The 14,890-nt window shown below is 35.6% G+C and overlaps 1 protein-coding gene across 5 annotated transcripts in view; it reads left to right on the top strand.

The window, feature by feature from the left end:
• The window catches only part of HOOK3 (hook microtubule tethering protein 3), a 67,364-nt gene that overhangs the window by 20,947 nt on the left and 31,527 nt on the right, over positions 1–14,890 (top strand). For 4 of the 5 annotated variants that reach the window (XR_014939169.1, XM_085528272.1, XM_015849553.3 and 1 more), the window contains 3 exons: positions 5,219–5,269; positions 8,758–8,890; positions 10,594–10,661. Coding sequence is in view for 4 of the 5 variants with exons in the window: in XM_085528272.1 (XP_085384398.1) it covers positions 5,219–5,269; positions 8,758–8,890; positions 10,594–10,661 (252 nt within the window). In the remaining variant the exon portion in view is untranslated. Of the gene's footprint in view, positions 1–3,523; positions 3,619–5,218; positions 5,270–8,757; positions 8,891–10,593; positions 10,662–14,890 lie in introns of all 5 variants that reach the window. The other variant, XM_085528273.1, reaches the window with a different exon arrangement.

The following is a 14,890-nucleotide window of genomic DNA, read 5'->3' on the forward strand; positions in this document are numbered from 1 at the left end:
AAAAATGTTTTTTTGGGTTAACTCAGTACCTCGCAAGTGGGGATAATGAGACAAAGTATATTTTTGCTGCTAAGCGTGGTTGCACTCTGCTTCCAAAACTGTATGGTATAACGGTGATCCATATTACGCTTTCAGTATTATGAAGTGCACAAAGGAGCTAGTAGAAGAATTAGGCTTAAATTAAATGCCTGTGTCATTGTACGTTTTAAAACAGTGATGAGGTGGGCTGTATCATCCTGCATAAGGCCCTCATATCCACTTTGAATAGAGGCATTAAGGAAATGATGTGGTCTCTGCCTCTCAGTTGGATGTCCATCTCCGTGAAATGTTAGAACTCTGGGGCCTTGTAAAGCAGGGAACAGTCAGCTAGTGTTCCATATATTATAGCTGACCTGATCTCTCTATCTAATGTGTTCAGACAGAAGCTCCTTGTCCATTATTTAAGGTTAAAATTTCTGAGGCACAGCATACATCACTGTTACTTCTGCAGTTTGTTTTTTCTTTTGTGTAACAACAACCCCTTCCTGATCTAATTGCACTGTTAAGTTGTGGTTTAAGAAAATGAAAAAGAGCGAAGACATCTCCTTCCTGACATATATCAGGAAAAGCTGAATGCTTTAGTGTGGCTGGAGTTAAAACTGTGCACGCATTGGTATCTCATACTGAAGAGGATAACATTTTGAAGACAAAACAGTATTCACTGAAACTACAAAATGGTATAGAAAATAAATCTGTTGCAAAAAAAAAATAAAAAAAAAAAAAATTTGCAGGAATGAAGAACCAAGAATAGTTAATTGTCAATAGTACAGAAATATCAGTAACAGAACAGAAAGTTTGACCAGTAACTGTTTCATACACGTGTCAGTTATTGATTTTTATTTATTTATTTTGTAATTACTGAATATGTTGGCTGAACTGTAGGAAAACCACCCCCTTTCCATTCCCTGTGGGCCATGCCTGCCTTGGAACAAGCAGGAAATACATTGTTGTGCATGGTCTCTGACTTTTGCTTTAAGCATTCAGATTGCAGCATTGGTTTAAAATACAATTTTATCCACGTTTCTAGCAGTGAGCTGAATTTGTGTCATTCCTGACTAACACATTCAAATGATTCACTAGATTTTCTGCAGTGAGTGCAGTTTGAATGCCTTGTATTTGATAGAATATTGCAAAATAGAATCATCAGTTAAATTTGAGTGTGGGATATTTGGTACTGTAATCCAGCTAACCTGATCTGCAGGATTTATCTTGGACTGCAGAACTATGGTTGTGCTGAATTATTGCACAGTACAATCTAGGACAACTGGTATAGTTATGGAAGCTAGTTTTCTGTGTACAGAGTTGTTGTCCTGTTACTTTCTTTTTCTCTATAAGAAAGAGAACACTTCTTCATGAGCAGCCTTTTGAGTTTTTAGTTGTGTGTTTTAGTTGTGTTTTGTTTTTTGTTTTATTTTTTTTCTGATAAAGATAGAATGTGCTGTCCTGTCTGTCATATGAGTGTGCTTCTGCAAGGAAGGATTGGAGATTATAGACACAAGATAGCATTTATTTCTGTGAAGAAGATAATAAGCAACAGATAGATCGGTCTCTGTTCTTTCTTTCTATTTATTTTCTCTCTCCCCTTAACTCAAGGGTGTCCCTGTGTCTGTTCTTGCAATTTCTTTTCTCACAAAACAGGCTGGAGGAGCATAACCCGTGAAGCTAATGGCACAGTCTCTCCCTGGGCCCCACTTATAACAGAGAAGAGACAGAGTGCAGCTTAAGGCAGAAACCTAATGTAGTGGAAACTATGCATATGCTTTTTTTTTTTTAATTATATGCAGCCAGGGAGTTTAGTCAAATAATCTGTAGCTGAATTATTAAGATTTCTCTTGCCACAGTAAGTCTGCCATAGCAACACTTCCAGAGGTTATAAGGTTGTTGATTATAAACTATGTGAGTGGATATTTCTCTGTACTTAACTATCCAGGACAGAAGCTGCAGAACAGCATCTCAGAGCACTGGGGTTCCCATTTAGACACTTTGTACAGAAACGTACAAGGATAAATTTATTTACATGGAGTCTTCACTACAAACAGAATTTCAGACATACATGTAAAAAAATTATAAATACAAAATTAGGAACAAGCTGTCAAAATACTAGAGAGTAAACAGGAGGTTAAATAACCCCTGACTCCTTTGTCAGCAATCATAAGCTTAAGAGCATTTCAACTGTCCATTACATAAGGCTTTTCTTGTGTTGGTCAGCTGTACTCCTGAGGAGAGAAATCTAGGCAAATTATCCATATAGACCTTCAATTTGGAATCAGTGTGCAAGTTGGAGATAAAGAAAAATAGTAATTTCATGTGATAGGTGAGGAGAAAACCATTCCCACCATTACCCACCTCACAACCCTATGCCTTGCAGTGTCAGCTTATGTGTTATCTATAGTAACCTTGAGGGAAATTAATATCTGCTTTCATTCTAGTCAGGTTAATTCTCATCAGGTTAATACTACAGAGTAAGGGTCCGTCTTGTATGGTGTGTAGTAACTATGTAATGCTTTACAGCAGCCACTGTGGCTGCAACTGACTGGTTGGTGATCATTTAACATAAGGAAAGTCAACATGAATCTGCAGTGGATATTAGTGAAATTGGTTAGGTTGCTGATAGAGCCAAATAGGAATACCATGTGCATGTGAGCTTATCTCCAAAGGATTGTGAAACACTTCTAGTCACAATCTGTATTGGAAATAGTATCTGTTGTATTCTGCCATCATGATTTAATAGTCATTGTTAAGTTGTAGTTATTCTTCTTTGTCCTTAAGAGGAAAATAAAAACTTAGAAACCATCCTTTGCTAGAATTCTAGAATTAATAAGCTTTAACAGTTTCCTTTGCTTTTCTCTTTTGTGTCTGTTATTCATTTTCACCCATCTCTGTTTGAAATCTTCCTTGTGAACTCTAGTTTATGCTATGGCCTGGCAAGTGTTAAAGGATCGCCTGAGTTGAATCTCAAAACAGAAGGCATTTGTGGTAGTTTGCTGTGATTTTCTGCCACTGGCAGTAGGACCATCTAAGTGTATTCACTGTTGACAAGTAAAATGAATCAAAAGAGCAAACACCCCTAGCAGTACTGAAGATCATTGTTAAGTTCAAGCCAGTCTATGAAGAAGCTCCTTTATAGTTGTCTGATTGTCTGCCTGATACAAAGATGATGTAGTTAACTCCTGAAAACAAGTTATCTTGATACTCTTGATTGACAGTGGAATAAAGTGGGGCCTTAAAGACAATATTTTTTTCATTTAGTTTTCTTTTTCAGAAGATACTGTCACGTACAGTAGTATTCGTGACAGATTTTGATGAATATTTTGTTATGGCATCATAGCATTAAGCTCTGTGAAAGTAATATGGAGGAAGATAAAATAAATCTTAAACTTAGCAAAGAGTTAATTCAAACAAAGCTCGCATGAAAAGGGGAAAGCAAGTATTTTCTAGGCTAGGCCATTCCATTTTGTTTCTCATTTCTGGGATTATGTTCAAGTTCAAGGTTCCTCCCAATGTTCTCTTCGGTAAACTGGACTTAAATTCTACAACATGGCCCTTGGGTTTCTGTGGCACTTTCTGCAGCAGACTCAGGTAAACTTCAAACTGGAAGACTTTAATGAATCGAGCTTGAAAATTCTTATTCCAATCAGTGCCATATTTCTTATGGTGATTTGAAATAAAAATTAAATGATTTGTATTTCTTTAAAATCTGAAATCTGTTGTAGACTTTGGCGGTGATTGTTCATAGTCCTGGGGATATGGCGGTGATTTCTTCAGTGCTAATAGATGTTTTGTGTTATCATGTGTAGTGTATTTCTTTCTTGTGTTTTCCGTAGGAAATATCATTTATTTCAGTCATCTCATCTTGTCTGTTGAATGCTGAAGTGTTGAGTTTGTCCCTGGATTTCAGTATCATGCCTCCAAACTGTGCTCTGTAGTGTTTTCTCAGATCTTTTGGAAGGTGGATTCAGTCCACTGCCTGAAGTTCCCTATTGGATATTTCCAGAATGTATTCAAAAAGTATACGGAAGTAATTGCAGCCTTTAAGCACAGTTGAGGTTTGATGGTTCTGTTTTCATTTTTCTTCCTCCATTACAGTCTCACAGTTCAACACTGTGGGTACTGTTGTCAGCAACAGTAGTTTGTGAATCCTAATTCTTATGCTACTCATGTCTAAGATAAGATGAATAGAATTGAGATGTGATTATTCAGTTCTTTAACCACCCTCTCATTTCTGCTCAGTCTTTACAGAACCTGTTTGTGGACTTCCCATCACAGGAAGTAATGCACTGCTTCTAGTATCTTAAGTTTCTTGTTCATATAGTTGAACATTGTTGGAATCTATAGCAATGATGTTCAAAATTTTTTTCTTTTTTTTTCTTTTTTTTTTCTTTTTTTTTTCTTTTTTAAAAATTCATCTGTGAGATCACTTGGCAGTATTTACAGCTTTCTTCATAGCCTCCAGTACTCAAATTAACTGGGTTTTTGCCAAAAAGAGAGCTGAAAGCCTTCAATACTGGGGAAGTGTAGCATAGATTCTGTACAGCAACAGATATTTAACTGATGCCATTGGTTTTGTAAGTGGAACAGAAGCTATCTTTGACACTGAAGGCATTGCTGAGAAATGTGAATTTTGCCTTGATACTGTAAGACAGACATTAGATTGTAAGTAACTGTGCTAAAAGGAGAAACAAACACAAATGAAGCAACTAGGAGGAATAATTAATGAGCATGTTAATAAATTAGGCTTACATATGTTCTAAATAAAGGATGGTACTGAGCAGTAACTGATTTTGGTTTGGAAAGAGAGATTTACCTCTACAGAAAATAGGTCACGGAATACTTTAAAAAACAAAAGAGGATTTTTTCAATTTACAGATAGTAATAGATATACTAAGATAACTGTAAAGAAGATTCATGCTTTGGAATGAACATCTAAGACTGTTATTTTCTTGAATACTTAAATATATTATAGGTACTTGTAAAGATTTGTGATCAGATGGCAGTCTGATCACGAGGGAATGCTGAGTAATTTCCTTAATTCTATCTGAATACTTTTAAACAGAATTTTATTGTGTGAAGAGAGATGATTGTACCTCTTTTGTATGATTCCTCTGTGATTGCCTCTTTTGTGATTCTGTCTCTGATGTATTGTCTGCATTTATTCCATTTTCTTTTTCTTGACAAACAGGTAAGCAACCTGAAGAAAATTTTAAAAGGGATATTGGATTACAACCATGAGGTAAGAACAGTTCAATGTAACGTTTGTGTTCTTTCTGTAACATATTTAATTGTTTGGTAAATGTGAACTATATTTTATGAATGCTTTGAGTTCTGACTCTGTCTTTCAAAATGTTTGTTGTACACTGTGTTTCATTGCCTCTTCTGAGATGTAAGCCTACTTTATCCATTACCTTTAGATCTATCAGAGCAATCTGACTTGGAAGTCTTGTCATAAAACAGTAGATGTTTTGACTCTTCCAGTGATGGTCTTAAACAGTACCTGTGGTATTACTTCTGTTACAGTTAGAGACTGCCTCTTGCCTTCTTTTTTTCTTTTCAAGGATAGAAAGGAAAGGACATTTCTAGCATCAGCTTGCGTTACAGTTGTTAATGAAATATTTTAATCCTGAGATAGTGGAGTCAGCCCATTGTGTCCTCTGTGAGCAAAGTCAGAATGCGTTGCTCCTGAGAAGAAACAAAGAATTTAAGTAGTGAATCTTCAGTTGAATTTTGCTTTTAGCTCCAGTGATATTTTGAAGCAAATTATTCAATACATAAAATCCCTAATCTATACATTAAAAAAAAAAAAAGGGGCAAAAAATCCACTGTCGGCTGCTTGTGAAAACTTTGGTGAGAGAGGTACTAATTAAAAAAAAAAAAAAAATTGTTAAAAAATAACAGATTTTGAGAGAGAAAAGTTAGACTGGTAAGTTCATATTCAGGCTCTAAATTAATTTTGTGAAACTGACTGAGTGATAAGTTGACCTTAGCTGGCTGTCAGGCACCCACCAAGCTGCTCATACTACTCCTTCTACCCAGAAGAGCAAGGGGAGAAAGTACCATGAAAAAAGCTCATAGCTTAATATATGGAGGAGATCACTCAGCAATTGCCATCACAGTCAAACAGGCCCAGCTTGGCTAAAATTAATGTGAATTATTACCAATTAATAACAGTGTAGATCTGTGGGAACAAAGAGGAAACCAGAAGCACTTTTTTCCTGTCTCCTTGCTTCCTGGGCTCTACTTCTGTCTCAGTTCTGTGTTCCTCTGCCCTAACAGACATAAAGGCACAGGGGGATGGAGCTGTGGTCAGTCCATGATGCTCTGCCCTGTCACATGCTTCCTTTCCTCACCTTTGTCTGCTACAGCCTGGTGTGCCTCCCACAGAATGCAGTCTCCTGTGAGCTGCTGTTCTTCACAATCTGCTGCAGGGTGGGTCCATACCAGGCAGTGCAGGTCTCAGGAAGCAAAGTGCTCACAGCTGGTCATTTTAGGAAGAAAGAAGTTCTTTGTTACAGAAACTTAATATTACTGTGACAAAGAGATGTCAATTTCTTTTTGTGTGATGGAAAAACAGGATGATTAGGTTTTTGAAAAATTTACTGCTTCAGCAGGTCACCAACTTTTGACCTGGTCTAGATTACATTCTCAAAGTAGGTCTGACACATTCGGAGGTTTTTTTCTTTACTTTCTTTTCGTTGATGTGGTGTTAGTAGTGATACTGGAGACTAGCTGGATTTTCTGATAAATCCTATTTATGTTTTCATTAGCCTGATTTCTTCCTCTTATCAGGCACCTTCTCCACAGTATAGATGTGAATATATATGAATTTTGCTTGATGTAGTGAAAAGATTTGGAAACACAGTATATAAGTTTTTATTGTTAAAATAAATAAATAATACCACAGCAAGCAGGACAGTCTTTCAGTAGCTATTATGCATTGCTCCCTTTGTCATGTATTGCTTGGAAGAGCAAGAAGCCAAAGGCACTCATTTATGGCTTGTGTGCTTTGTGATTCCCAAGTAATTTTGCTGCAGGATTCTGCTGCTCTCATATTGAAACTTTCATTCTTTTTGCAGAAGTCTTTCATACTTCTTGAATAAGGAAAAGTGGTGAAAAGAGCACTTAATCTCTTAAGATACTTATTTTAGACTTTTTGGTTGTTACTTCATTGTTACTGATGTGTAACTTATCTTGTGTTTATGCTTATTTCCTATGTTTCAGTATGGTGTTTGCTGATATGCTTCTTCCCTGCAGCATTTCTCAACAGCAATTATATTGTCATCAAGCATAAAACAGTTATATTATTGTTATGTTTGACATTGCACTTGAAAGAAATGCAGGGAATACAGATGAACGTGCATACACATACCACGCTTGAATCATTCAAATAATATTATGTTTTACTATGTTACTGCAGCCTGTATACAGTGGTAATGTTTTTATGTTTGATGTGTTCATAGAATTCTTGCTTTCTCACCAGAATGACATAAAGGAATTATTTTTAATACAATTCATATGTTCTTTCCAGTATGCAGAGTTTTTGTTTGTGCTGGTGCTCATGCTTTGAGAAAGCTGTTACGAATAATAATTAAAAAAATAAAATAAAATTAAAGAAAGAAATTTTTAAAAAGACCAGAGAAAACAAACGAAACGAGGACAAACCTAGCCACAGCAAATGCACAAAACCTAGCCCTGGCAAACTTGGCTTGATTTCTTTCTATTCCTTATATAAATCTGTTAGAATTTTTTTTTTTTAAATAAATTCCTTTACCTACTTTTCTATTTTTTTTAAAATTTTTTTTTAATTCCTGAATGTTAAAGTCAAAACGAGCATTCAGCAAACAAGTGACTGATCCCCTCCGTAGTCATTGTTTCTTTATTGCACTCTGCTTAAGAAATGACAGTTTCTTTTTATCTGCAATTAATGTGTCAGAGATGCATTTAATTCCACATTTCATATTCATATTTTCAGCTCCCTGAAAGCTCTTTGAAATCCAGCAGAATTAATTTCTTCTACTGACAATCATTAATGTAAATCCTTCTTAATTATAAATCAAATTACATTAATTATAAGTCACATGTTTTCTTTCTTATGTTTTTCAGGATTTTTTATTTTTCTTTGTATATCTGTGTGTGGGTTGCTTAATTATATGTTGTACTACTACCTCAAATTCTTTCCCATTAAACTATCCTTTTCAGCTCTAGGACTTGCTAAATATGGTTGAATTTACTGGAAGTGTGGGACTGGGTGATCAAGTGTTTTATAGTCTCATGTTTGTCATCCATCAGTGCTAGATACATGTTTTGTATAAGTGAAACATTTTAATTTTGGCTTTCCAGTGGGGTGAAATGTGAGACTTATGTAAAGTGTTTCGTGCCAGCTAAAAAACTAGATGTAATGGTGGATTTTCTTTTGAGGCTGCCTCTGTTACTTTCTTACCCAGAATAAGCAAATCTTACTAAGTTTATAATGAGTAGTTTCTTATTAATTGGGACAGGTTTGTGTTCTGCCAAATATTAATAGTATCAAAGATTATGGATGGTTTAATACTCAAAGTTCTGTTATATTCGGCTGGCATTACTCAATTTAGTTTGTTTTAAAGGTGAACTGAAAACTATACTAAAGCAAAAAGTGAGCACTTCCTGTTAATTATGTTTATATGTTGAAGTTTATATACATAAACTGTATGTCCATTGATACAGATATTCTGGGTCTTTATACAGATTCTTGGACAACAGATAAATGACTTCATCCTTCCTGATGTTAACCTGATTGGAGAGCATGCTGATGCTGCAGAGCTTGGAAGAATGCTTCAGCTTATTCTGGGATGTGCTGTGAATTGTGAACAGAAGCAAGGTACTAAGGTTTGAAAATGTTTGTTCCCAGAGAAAATGATATTTCTCAAGCTGTCATTAGAGACAAATCAATATTTTGTCAAAGATAGCATTATTTTGCCTTTCAGATAACTTCTGTTTTGAGTTTCACTGGCTTTGCATTCTCAAACTGTGGAGCAGGTTTTGCTCCCCACATACGTATTTTCAAGTTTTATTTCTTGAGCTGAAAAGGAATTCCAAAACTGAAATTTCTTGATCTCTCTCTGAAAGACAATTTTGATTCTCTTGTACTACCAGCTGTCTATCTAACCTGCACAGTTAAAACAGGGACCCGTTCACTTTCCTGCAGATGCTTCAGAGGATATGGTGGACTGTGCAGACAGTAGTTATCACTCCAAGTCTCTTGCTGTAAACTTGCCATATGTTTTGGTGCAGTATGTCTTTGCTGTCCAATTACCTTAAATTCCACTTAATTTAAGCCAGTTTAAGATAACAAAGAAACTTCAGTTTATTCCTCAGATTTAAAATGAGAAGCACGGAAACATGTACATAAAATAGGTGGATAAATGAAATTATGTTTAGGTATTTATATTAAAATTGCATAAAAATTTTTTGCTTGGTGATTTAAATCATTGCAGTTTCTTTTCTGCCCGAATAGTGGGTGGGCTTTTAGACCTCTGTGCCATTTTGTATGGTGGTGCATCTTAGCTTTCTTAACTGATTTACCTGTTCCACCTTTTTTAAGTGTTACTCTCTAATCTGAAATTGTTTCTACTGCTCCTTTGATGAAGTGAAAGTCTGGCTTTCTTATTAATTAAAGTAGGGGTAATTTTCTTCAACAAATAAGCAAATGAGTCTGTTGCATTAGGCCGTCTATCCTCTCTGTCATATGTAGGATTCTCTTTATTTCTTTTAGTGATTATTTGGCACCCTTGAGTGAGAAGTATGTTTTATTACTGAATTCTGTTGCACTGTGAGACTGAACATTAGAAGCATACTAAATGAAAATATCTGAGCAATGTAATTTTATGTATTTTGTGTGAGGTTTCGCATTATGTAATTGATCAATTTGTGATACTGATCCCCAGTATCTCCCACTTCCGTGGATCATTAGAGAATGTAGGTATTCTTTATAGAAATGGTCATATCTGGTTGGAAACTGTATCATACTGGGCAAGTCATAAATCCATTGACTTGGTCTAAACATCAGGTGTCATTCTGGCACTGCCTCATCTTGCAGAAGTACTTATCAAGTAACTCACATGAACTTACAGGGGAGGCAGGGAGAAAGGTGGGAGGAGTTTATTTGTGATATAACACAAATAAAAACAAAAACTAAAAACAGGTATGAAAATGACTTGAAATAAGGATGTAGAAAGGACACTAATATTAATTTGCAGAAAAGGACAGTCTCTCTTCACATTGAGTGCTTGTATAGCCTGAATCATGTGAAATACAAGAAGAAAAAATTCAGATGGTAATTACATAATTTGTAATGGATGCAGTGTTCTAGTGAGCCTGGGTTTGTCTGACCCGACTTTCTGATGAAGTCTTGTTTAATTTTTTGGGGCAACGCTTGAACAGTGTTTGTGCATCTTAGTGCAGTCTTCAGCATCTCGTCATTTAGCAGGGGGAATGCAGCTTCCAACCTCATGTTTTGTATGTAACATTCCAGAATGCTTTTTTCTTTCTTTCTTTTTTTTTTTTTTTTTTTTTATTCTCCAGAGTACATCCAGACCATAATGATGATGGAAGAATCAGTTCAACATATGGTCATGGCAGCAATTCAAGAGGTATGCTGGAATACCTACAGTGTGTAAAAGTTCATCTTTTCAGCATACTACAGAAGTATATACTTTTTCACTTTAAAAAAACAAAACAGGACAGTTAAAAGTAAATGTAACAAGTGCAGATTTTGCAATTTTACTTAGAAGAATCTCTTCTTAATTTTTCATGAAAAAGTTATTTAAATATGCTCTATGTAATGGAACTCTGCTTGAATGTCCCACTTTTCTTTAAATCTAGAAGATTTGAAACTTCTAGATATTTTTGATCCTCAGTTCTCTTTCCTTTATCTTTTCCTTACCCCGTGTCTCCTGAAGTGCACTAGATTTTATGTGAGTAGCCTGTAAATGTTCTTAAAAATTTCTCCCTTGTAGTTGTAAAACTCCATGAGCTGTTAATGTTTTCTTTACTGGACAAGAAAAGAAAGATAAATGTTTAGCAAAGTATTGTTTTGTTGGATGTTGTATTATGGATAGGTTAATGAAGGTATTTGTGAGGCATGTTTTTACATTCTGGCATATGTTCTGTAGTCTGTTTTGTAAAAGTACTGTTGGAAACTTGGTTTGTTTCTGAGACTGCAGTGGTTCTTCTGATCAGCCTGAAGAGTTACACAGTGAAGGATTTCATGGTTAACAGTCACTACTGAATTGCATTAGAAACATATGCAGGCACATTGGAGAAGTAACGTAAACCAGAGTATGACCACTGTTACCATGAATCTCCTGAGTGACTTCTTCTGTGTCTGAAGCACCTATCAGTCTTCATTCATGCAGGTTTACTGCATGGAAGGCCACTCAGAGAAGCAGGAATCTTGGTAATAACTTTTCATCTTGAGTACGAATGGGAGAAACTACATTCTACACTGAACTCTTTGTTGTTATAGTCTTACTTCCTATTGGCTGTTTGCGAACTCACATATGTGTATGTATATATATGTATGTAGTGTGTGTGTGTATAGTACTGCAGACAGTGTTTCTGAAATGCTGTCAAAAGAATCCTTTTCCAAAATCATCTTCCAGTCAGTGCTGCCAAGAACAGGCAACTGGTTTGCTGTAATTTGGCAATATTTTACTTCTGCTCCCCCTCCCCCACCTCACCCCACCCTTAAACTATGAGGTAACATTTTTCTGAATTTTCTCATATCATCTTTTATTAAACATAGCTTTCAGCATCACTTTTTACTGCATTGCCTTAAAATAGAAAGTATTCTGTCATCCTCCCTCCTTTTGTGAAAAATCTCTTGGATGCAGACTTAGTTTGATAGAATGGCTCGATCTGAAGCAGTCAATAATTTGGCCATTTGATGAATAAGCATTGAACTTGTATGGCTTTTGTGTCCTTTCTTAGGTATAACAACCAGAAGTGGAGAGAAATTACATTATGAGGTTCTGTTCCTCTGAAACACGTTTGAAATTAATTGACTTAAGATCAGAAGCTTAATATTTGTGGACTAGTGTAGTTTTAAGTGATTTTAATGCTGTCTTCCAAAAAAAGAAGCTAGTTAGAATGTAAGGTATTAAGAACCAAGTGAGGAGGGTCTTTACCAGGGGATGATGCTTTATCAAAGAGGTTAGAAAGCATCCTTGAAAAGAAGAGTTCAGGACTAAGGAGTCTTTTCAGGGCGATTCTGCAGCCTTTGGCTTTGGAGGAGTGATACTTCATTGTATTTATGGAGTTTTTCTGTTTCTTGGACTTACAACAGCTCTTAGAATCTAAATGACTTGGACTAGGCAGTGTGTAGGAGAAACCAAAGTGAAGTGCCTAGGAGAGCAGCTATATATGCATAGCTGAAAAGTTGATATGTCATCTAATCTAAACATTTCAAGGTACATGACAAGCAGTTACTCTTTCTTCTAAATTAGGCATCTAAAAAGACTTCTTTATGCTTTACTAATGTATTATGTAATTCATCTTTATCTGTAAATGCCTTTTGATACTTCAGTGGTTTTCATAAATGATCTTAGTCGTGAAAACAGTTTTGAAAAAAAAAAAAATCTGCCATTCTTTGTTTTCTTAAGAAAAAAAAAAAAAGAAAGAAAGAAAACAACCTACTGGGCTTAAATGGAAAAAATAGCACTTTATTATTTAATAGCACTTAAACTGGGGGGAAGGGTTGGAAAGAAAGAACTGTTAATTGCCATGCCAAGGACTTAAGAAGACAGTTCCTTCTCACCCTAAAGCACACCTGTTTGAGCAGAGATTGAAGCAGATTAACCCAGAGGCCCACACCAACCTCAGACATACTGTGAATTTTATTTTTTTTTTTTATTTTGTCTTTTCTGCTAAGATCTCTCAAGTGTAGCAAGTCATAAAGGTTGAGGATAAATGGTAAAACCCACTGACTTATTGGCTGCAGCTTGCTTTCTTGACAGGAAAGCAGAAACATCAGGGTAGCCACTAGCAGGTTCTACAGGCTATTGAACTGCTCCTGAGTTTGTCTTGTGAAGGGCTCATTAAGCTGATGTTCTGAGGAGGAAGTTGTACTAGAGACAGAAATTACATGTTGAATGTCAGGGCCATGCTACTGTCCCTTACAGGTAGTGTGCAGCTTGGGAGCTGTCAGCTGGAAAGAACGTAAAGGCTTAAAGGATAGTATTAACGTTTCCTGGGACGTGCATTTGTGAACAGTGGTGTTGGATCTGAACAAGATGAAGAGCGTGTGGATAGTCTTGAGATTCCTGTTAGTCATCTAAGAAAGCACTTAAACAAGCTAGAGTGATTATGTAATGAAATTGTATATAACATCTCTAAGAACAGAGCCTCTGTATGTGATACTGAAAAAGGTGTGTCTTTATTTTTCAAGAGAGCTCTGAGGGTAGAGACTTCCTGATTTCTGTTCTAGGGAATCTGAGTTTTGAGGAAATCTTCATTTCAGGGTAGATTGTCTTTGTAAAAAAAATGGACAAAATGGAAAGAATTAAGCAGCTAGCAACAAACCTCATCATGGTTGTCTGATGAATTTAAACGTATAGCGTGCAGATAAATCCCAAGTAGGGAGATGGAGAAAGGGAGAGAAATGTAAATGTATAAATATTTGAGTAGCATAAATGTCAAACAGAGATTTGCTCTTGTGCATGGTGGTACAAACAGAAAGGATGGAGAGAAAATGCAAGCTCTGTGCTGCATACCAAAGAAACTTTGCCAATGGAAAGTAATGCAAAAACTCTGGTTTCTGGCAGGAGTAAAGAAATAAAGAAAGCCCTGTCTCTGGCAAGAGCAGCCAGCTGGGCAGGAGGCCCTGAGAAGATGGCGGTAAAGGACTGTTGTCCTGATTTTTGTTGGATTCAGCTTCTTTCATTTGTGACTTCCTTGAATTGTGCTTCGAAATAGTAAAGCATTGCATGTGGTTACAATCACAGAAATTCTGTTTCTTCAGTGCTTTTCTTGTTAGTAACATCTTACAGGGCTGATTACAATTTTAGTGATAATAAAAAGCATAGTATGTTTGCTGCACATGTGTGGAAGATGGTCCTTGGGCTACAGTTTATGTTATTATGTTACATTCGAATTAACTTCTAACTACTTGTAGAGTCAGTGTGACTGGGGCTAGGAAAGAAACCTTCTTTTATTTTGAGGTGGTTGGTTTTTTTCTTTCACTAAAGCATATCACTTTACTTAGAATTTCCCCCTACCCTCCATTAGTTATCATAAAAGGAATTTTATTGGTTGTTCTCAAGAATATTATTTTTAGAATATGTTTTGTTTATTGTTTATATATATATATATATATAATATATATATATATATATATATATATATATATATATATATATATATATATATATATATTATATATATTTACATATTGTTTATGTTGCAAATTGCATATAAGTCCAGAACAGGAAGTTCCACTGTTTTGCATGATTAGTTGATTTAGACTTAACTCTGACTTTAATTTATTTGGTTAGTTAACTAATGTGAACTTCCAGATGATCAAAAATTGAAAACCACTGGCAGAGAACAATGTAGGGCAGGCCTTGAATATGTAGATAGCTATCATCATTCTAGTGCCACTTCAGTAAAATGTTCTGCAGAGCATACCATTGGTTGCATTGTAAATAAAAATGTGCTTTAATAGAAGAAAAAGGACATGATGTAATATTTATTTTATGTATCTTTACATTCGACTGAGGATTTCAGTAGTTATTTCTGAATGTCATTTATAAAAATGAATTAGAAAGCTGATGTTGTCAGAATGAAGCTCACAGGGGTTAAAATCATCTTGGTATTTCACTAA

This window comes from Coturnix japonica, chromosome Z (genome assembly GCF_054131305.1).
Source record: "Coturnix japonica strain WE chromosome Z, WE-NBRP24, whole genome shotgun sequence".
Taxonomy (NCBI): domain Eukaryota; kingdom Metazoa; phylum Chordata; class Aves; order Galliformes; family Phasianidae; genus Coturnix; species Coturnix japonica.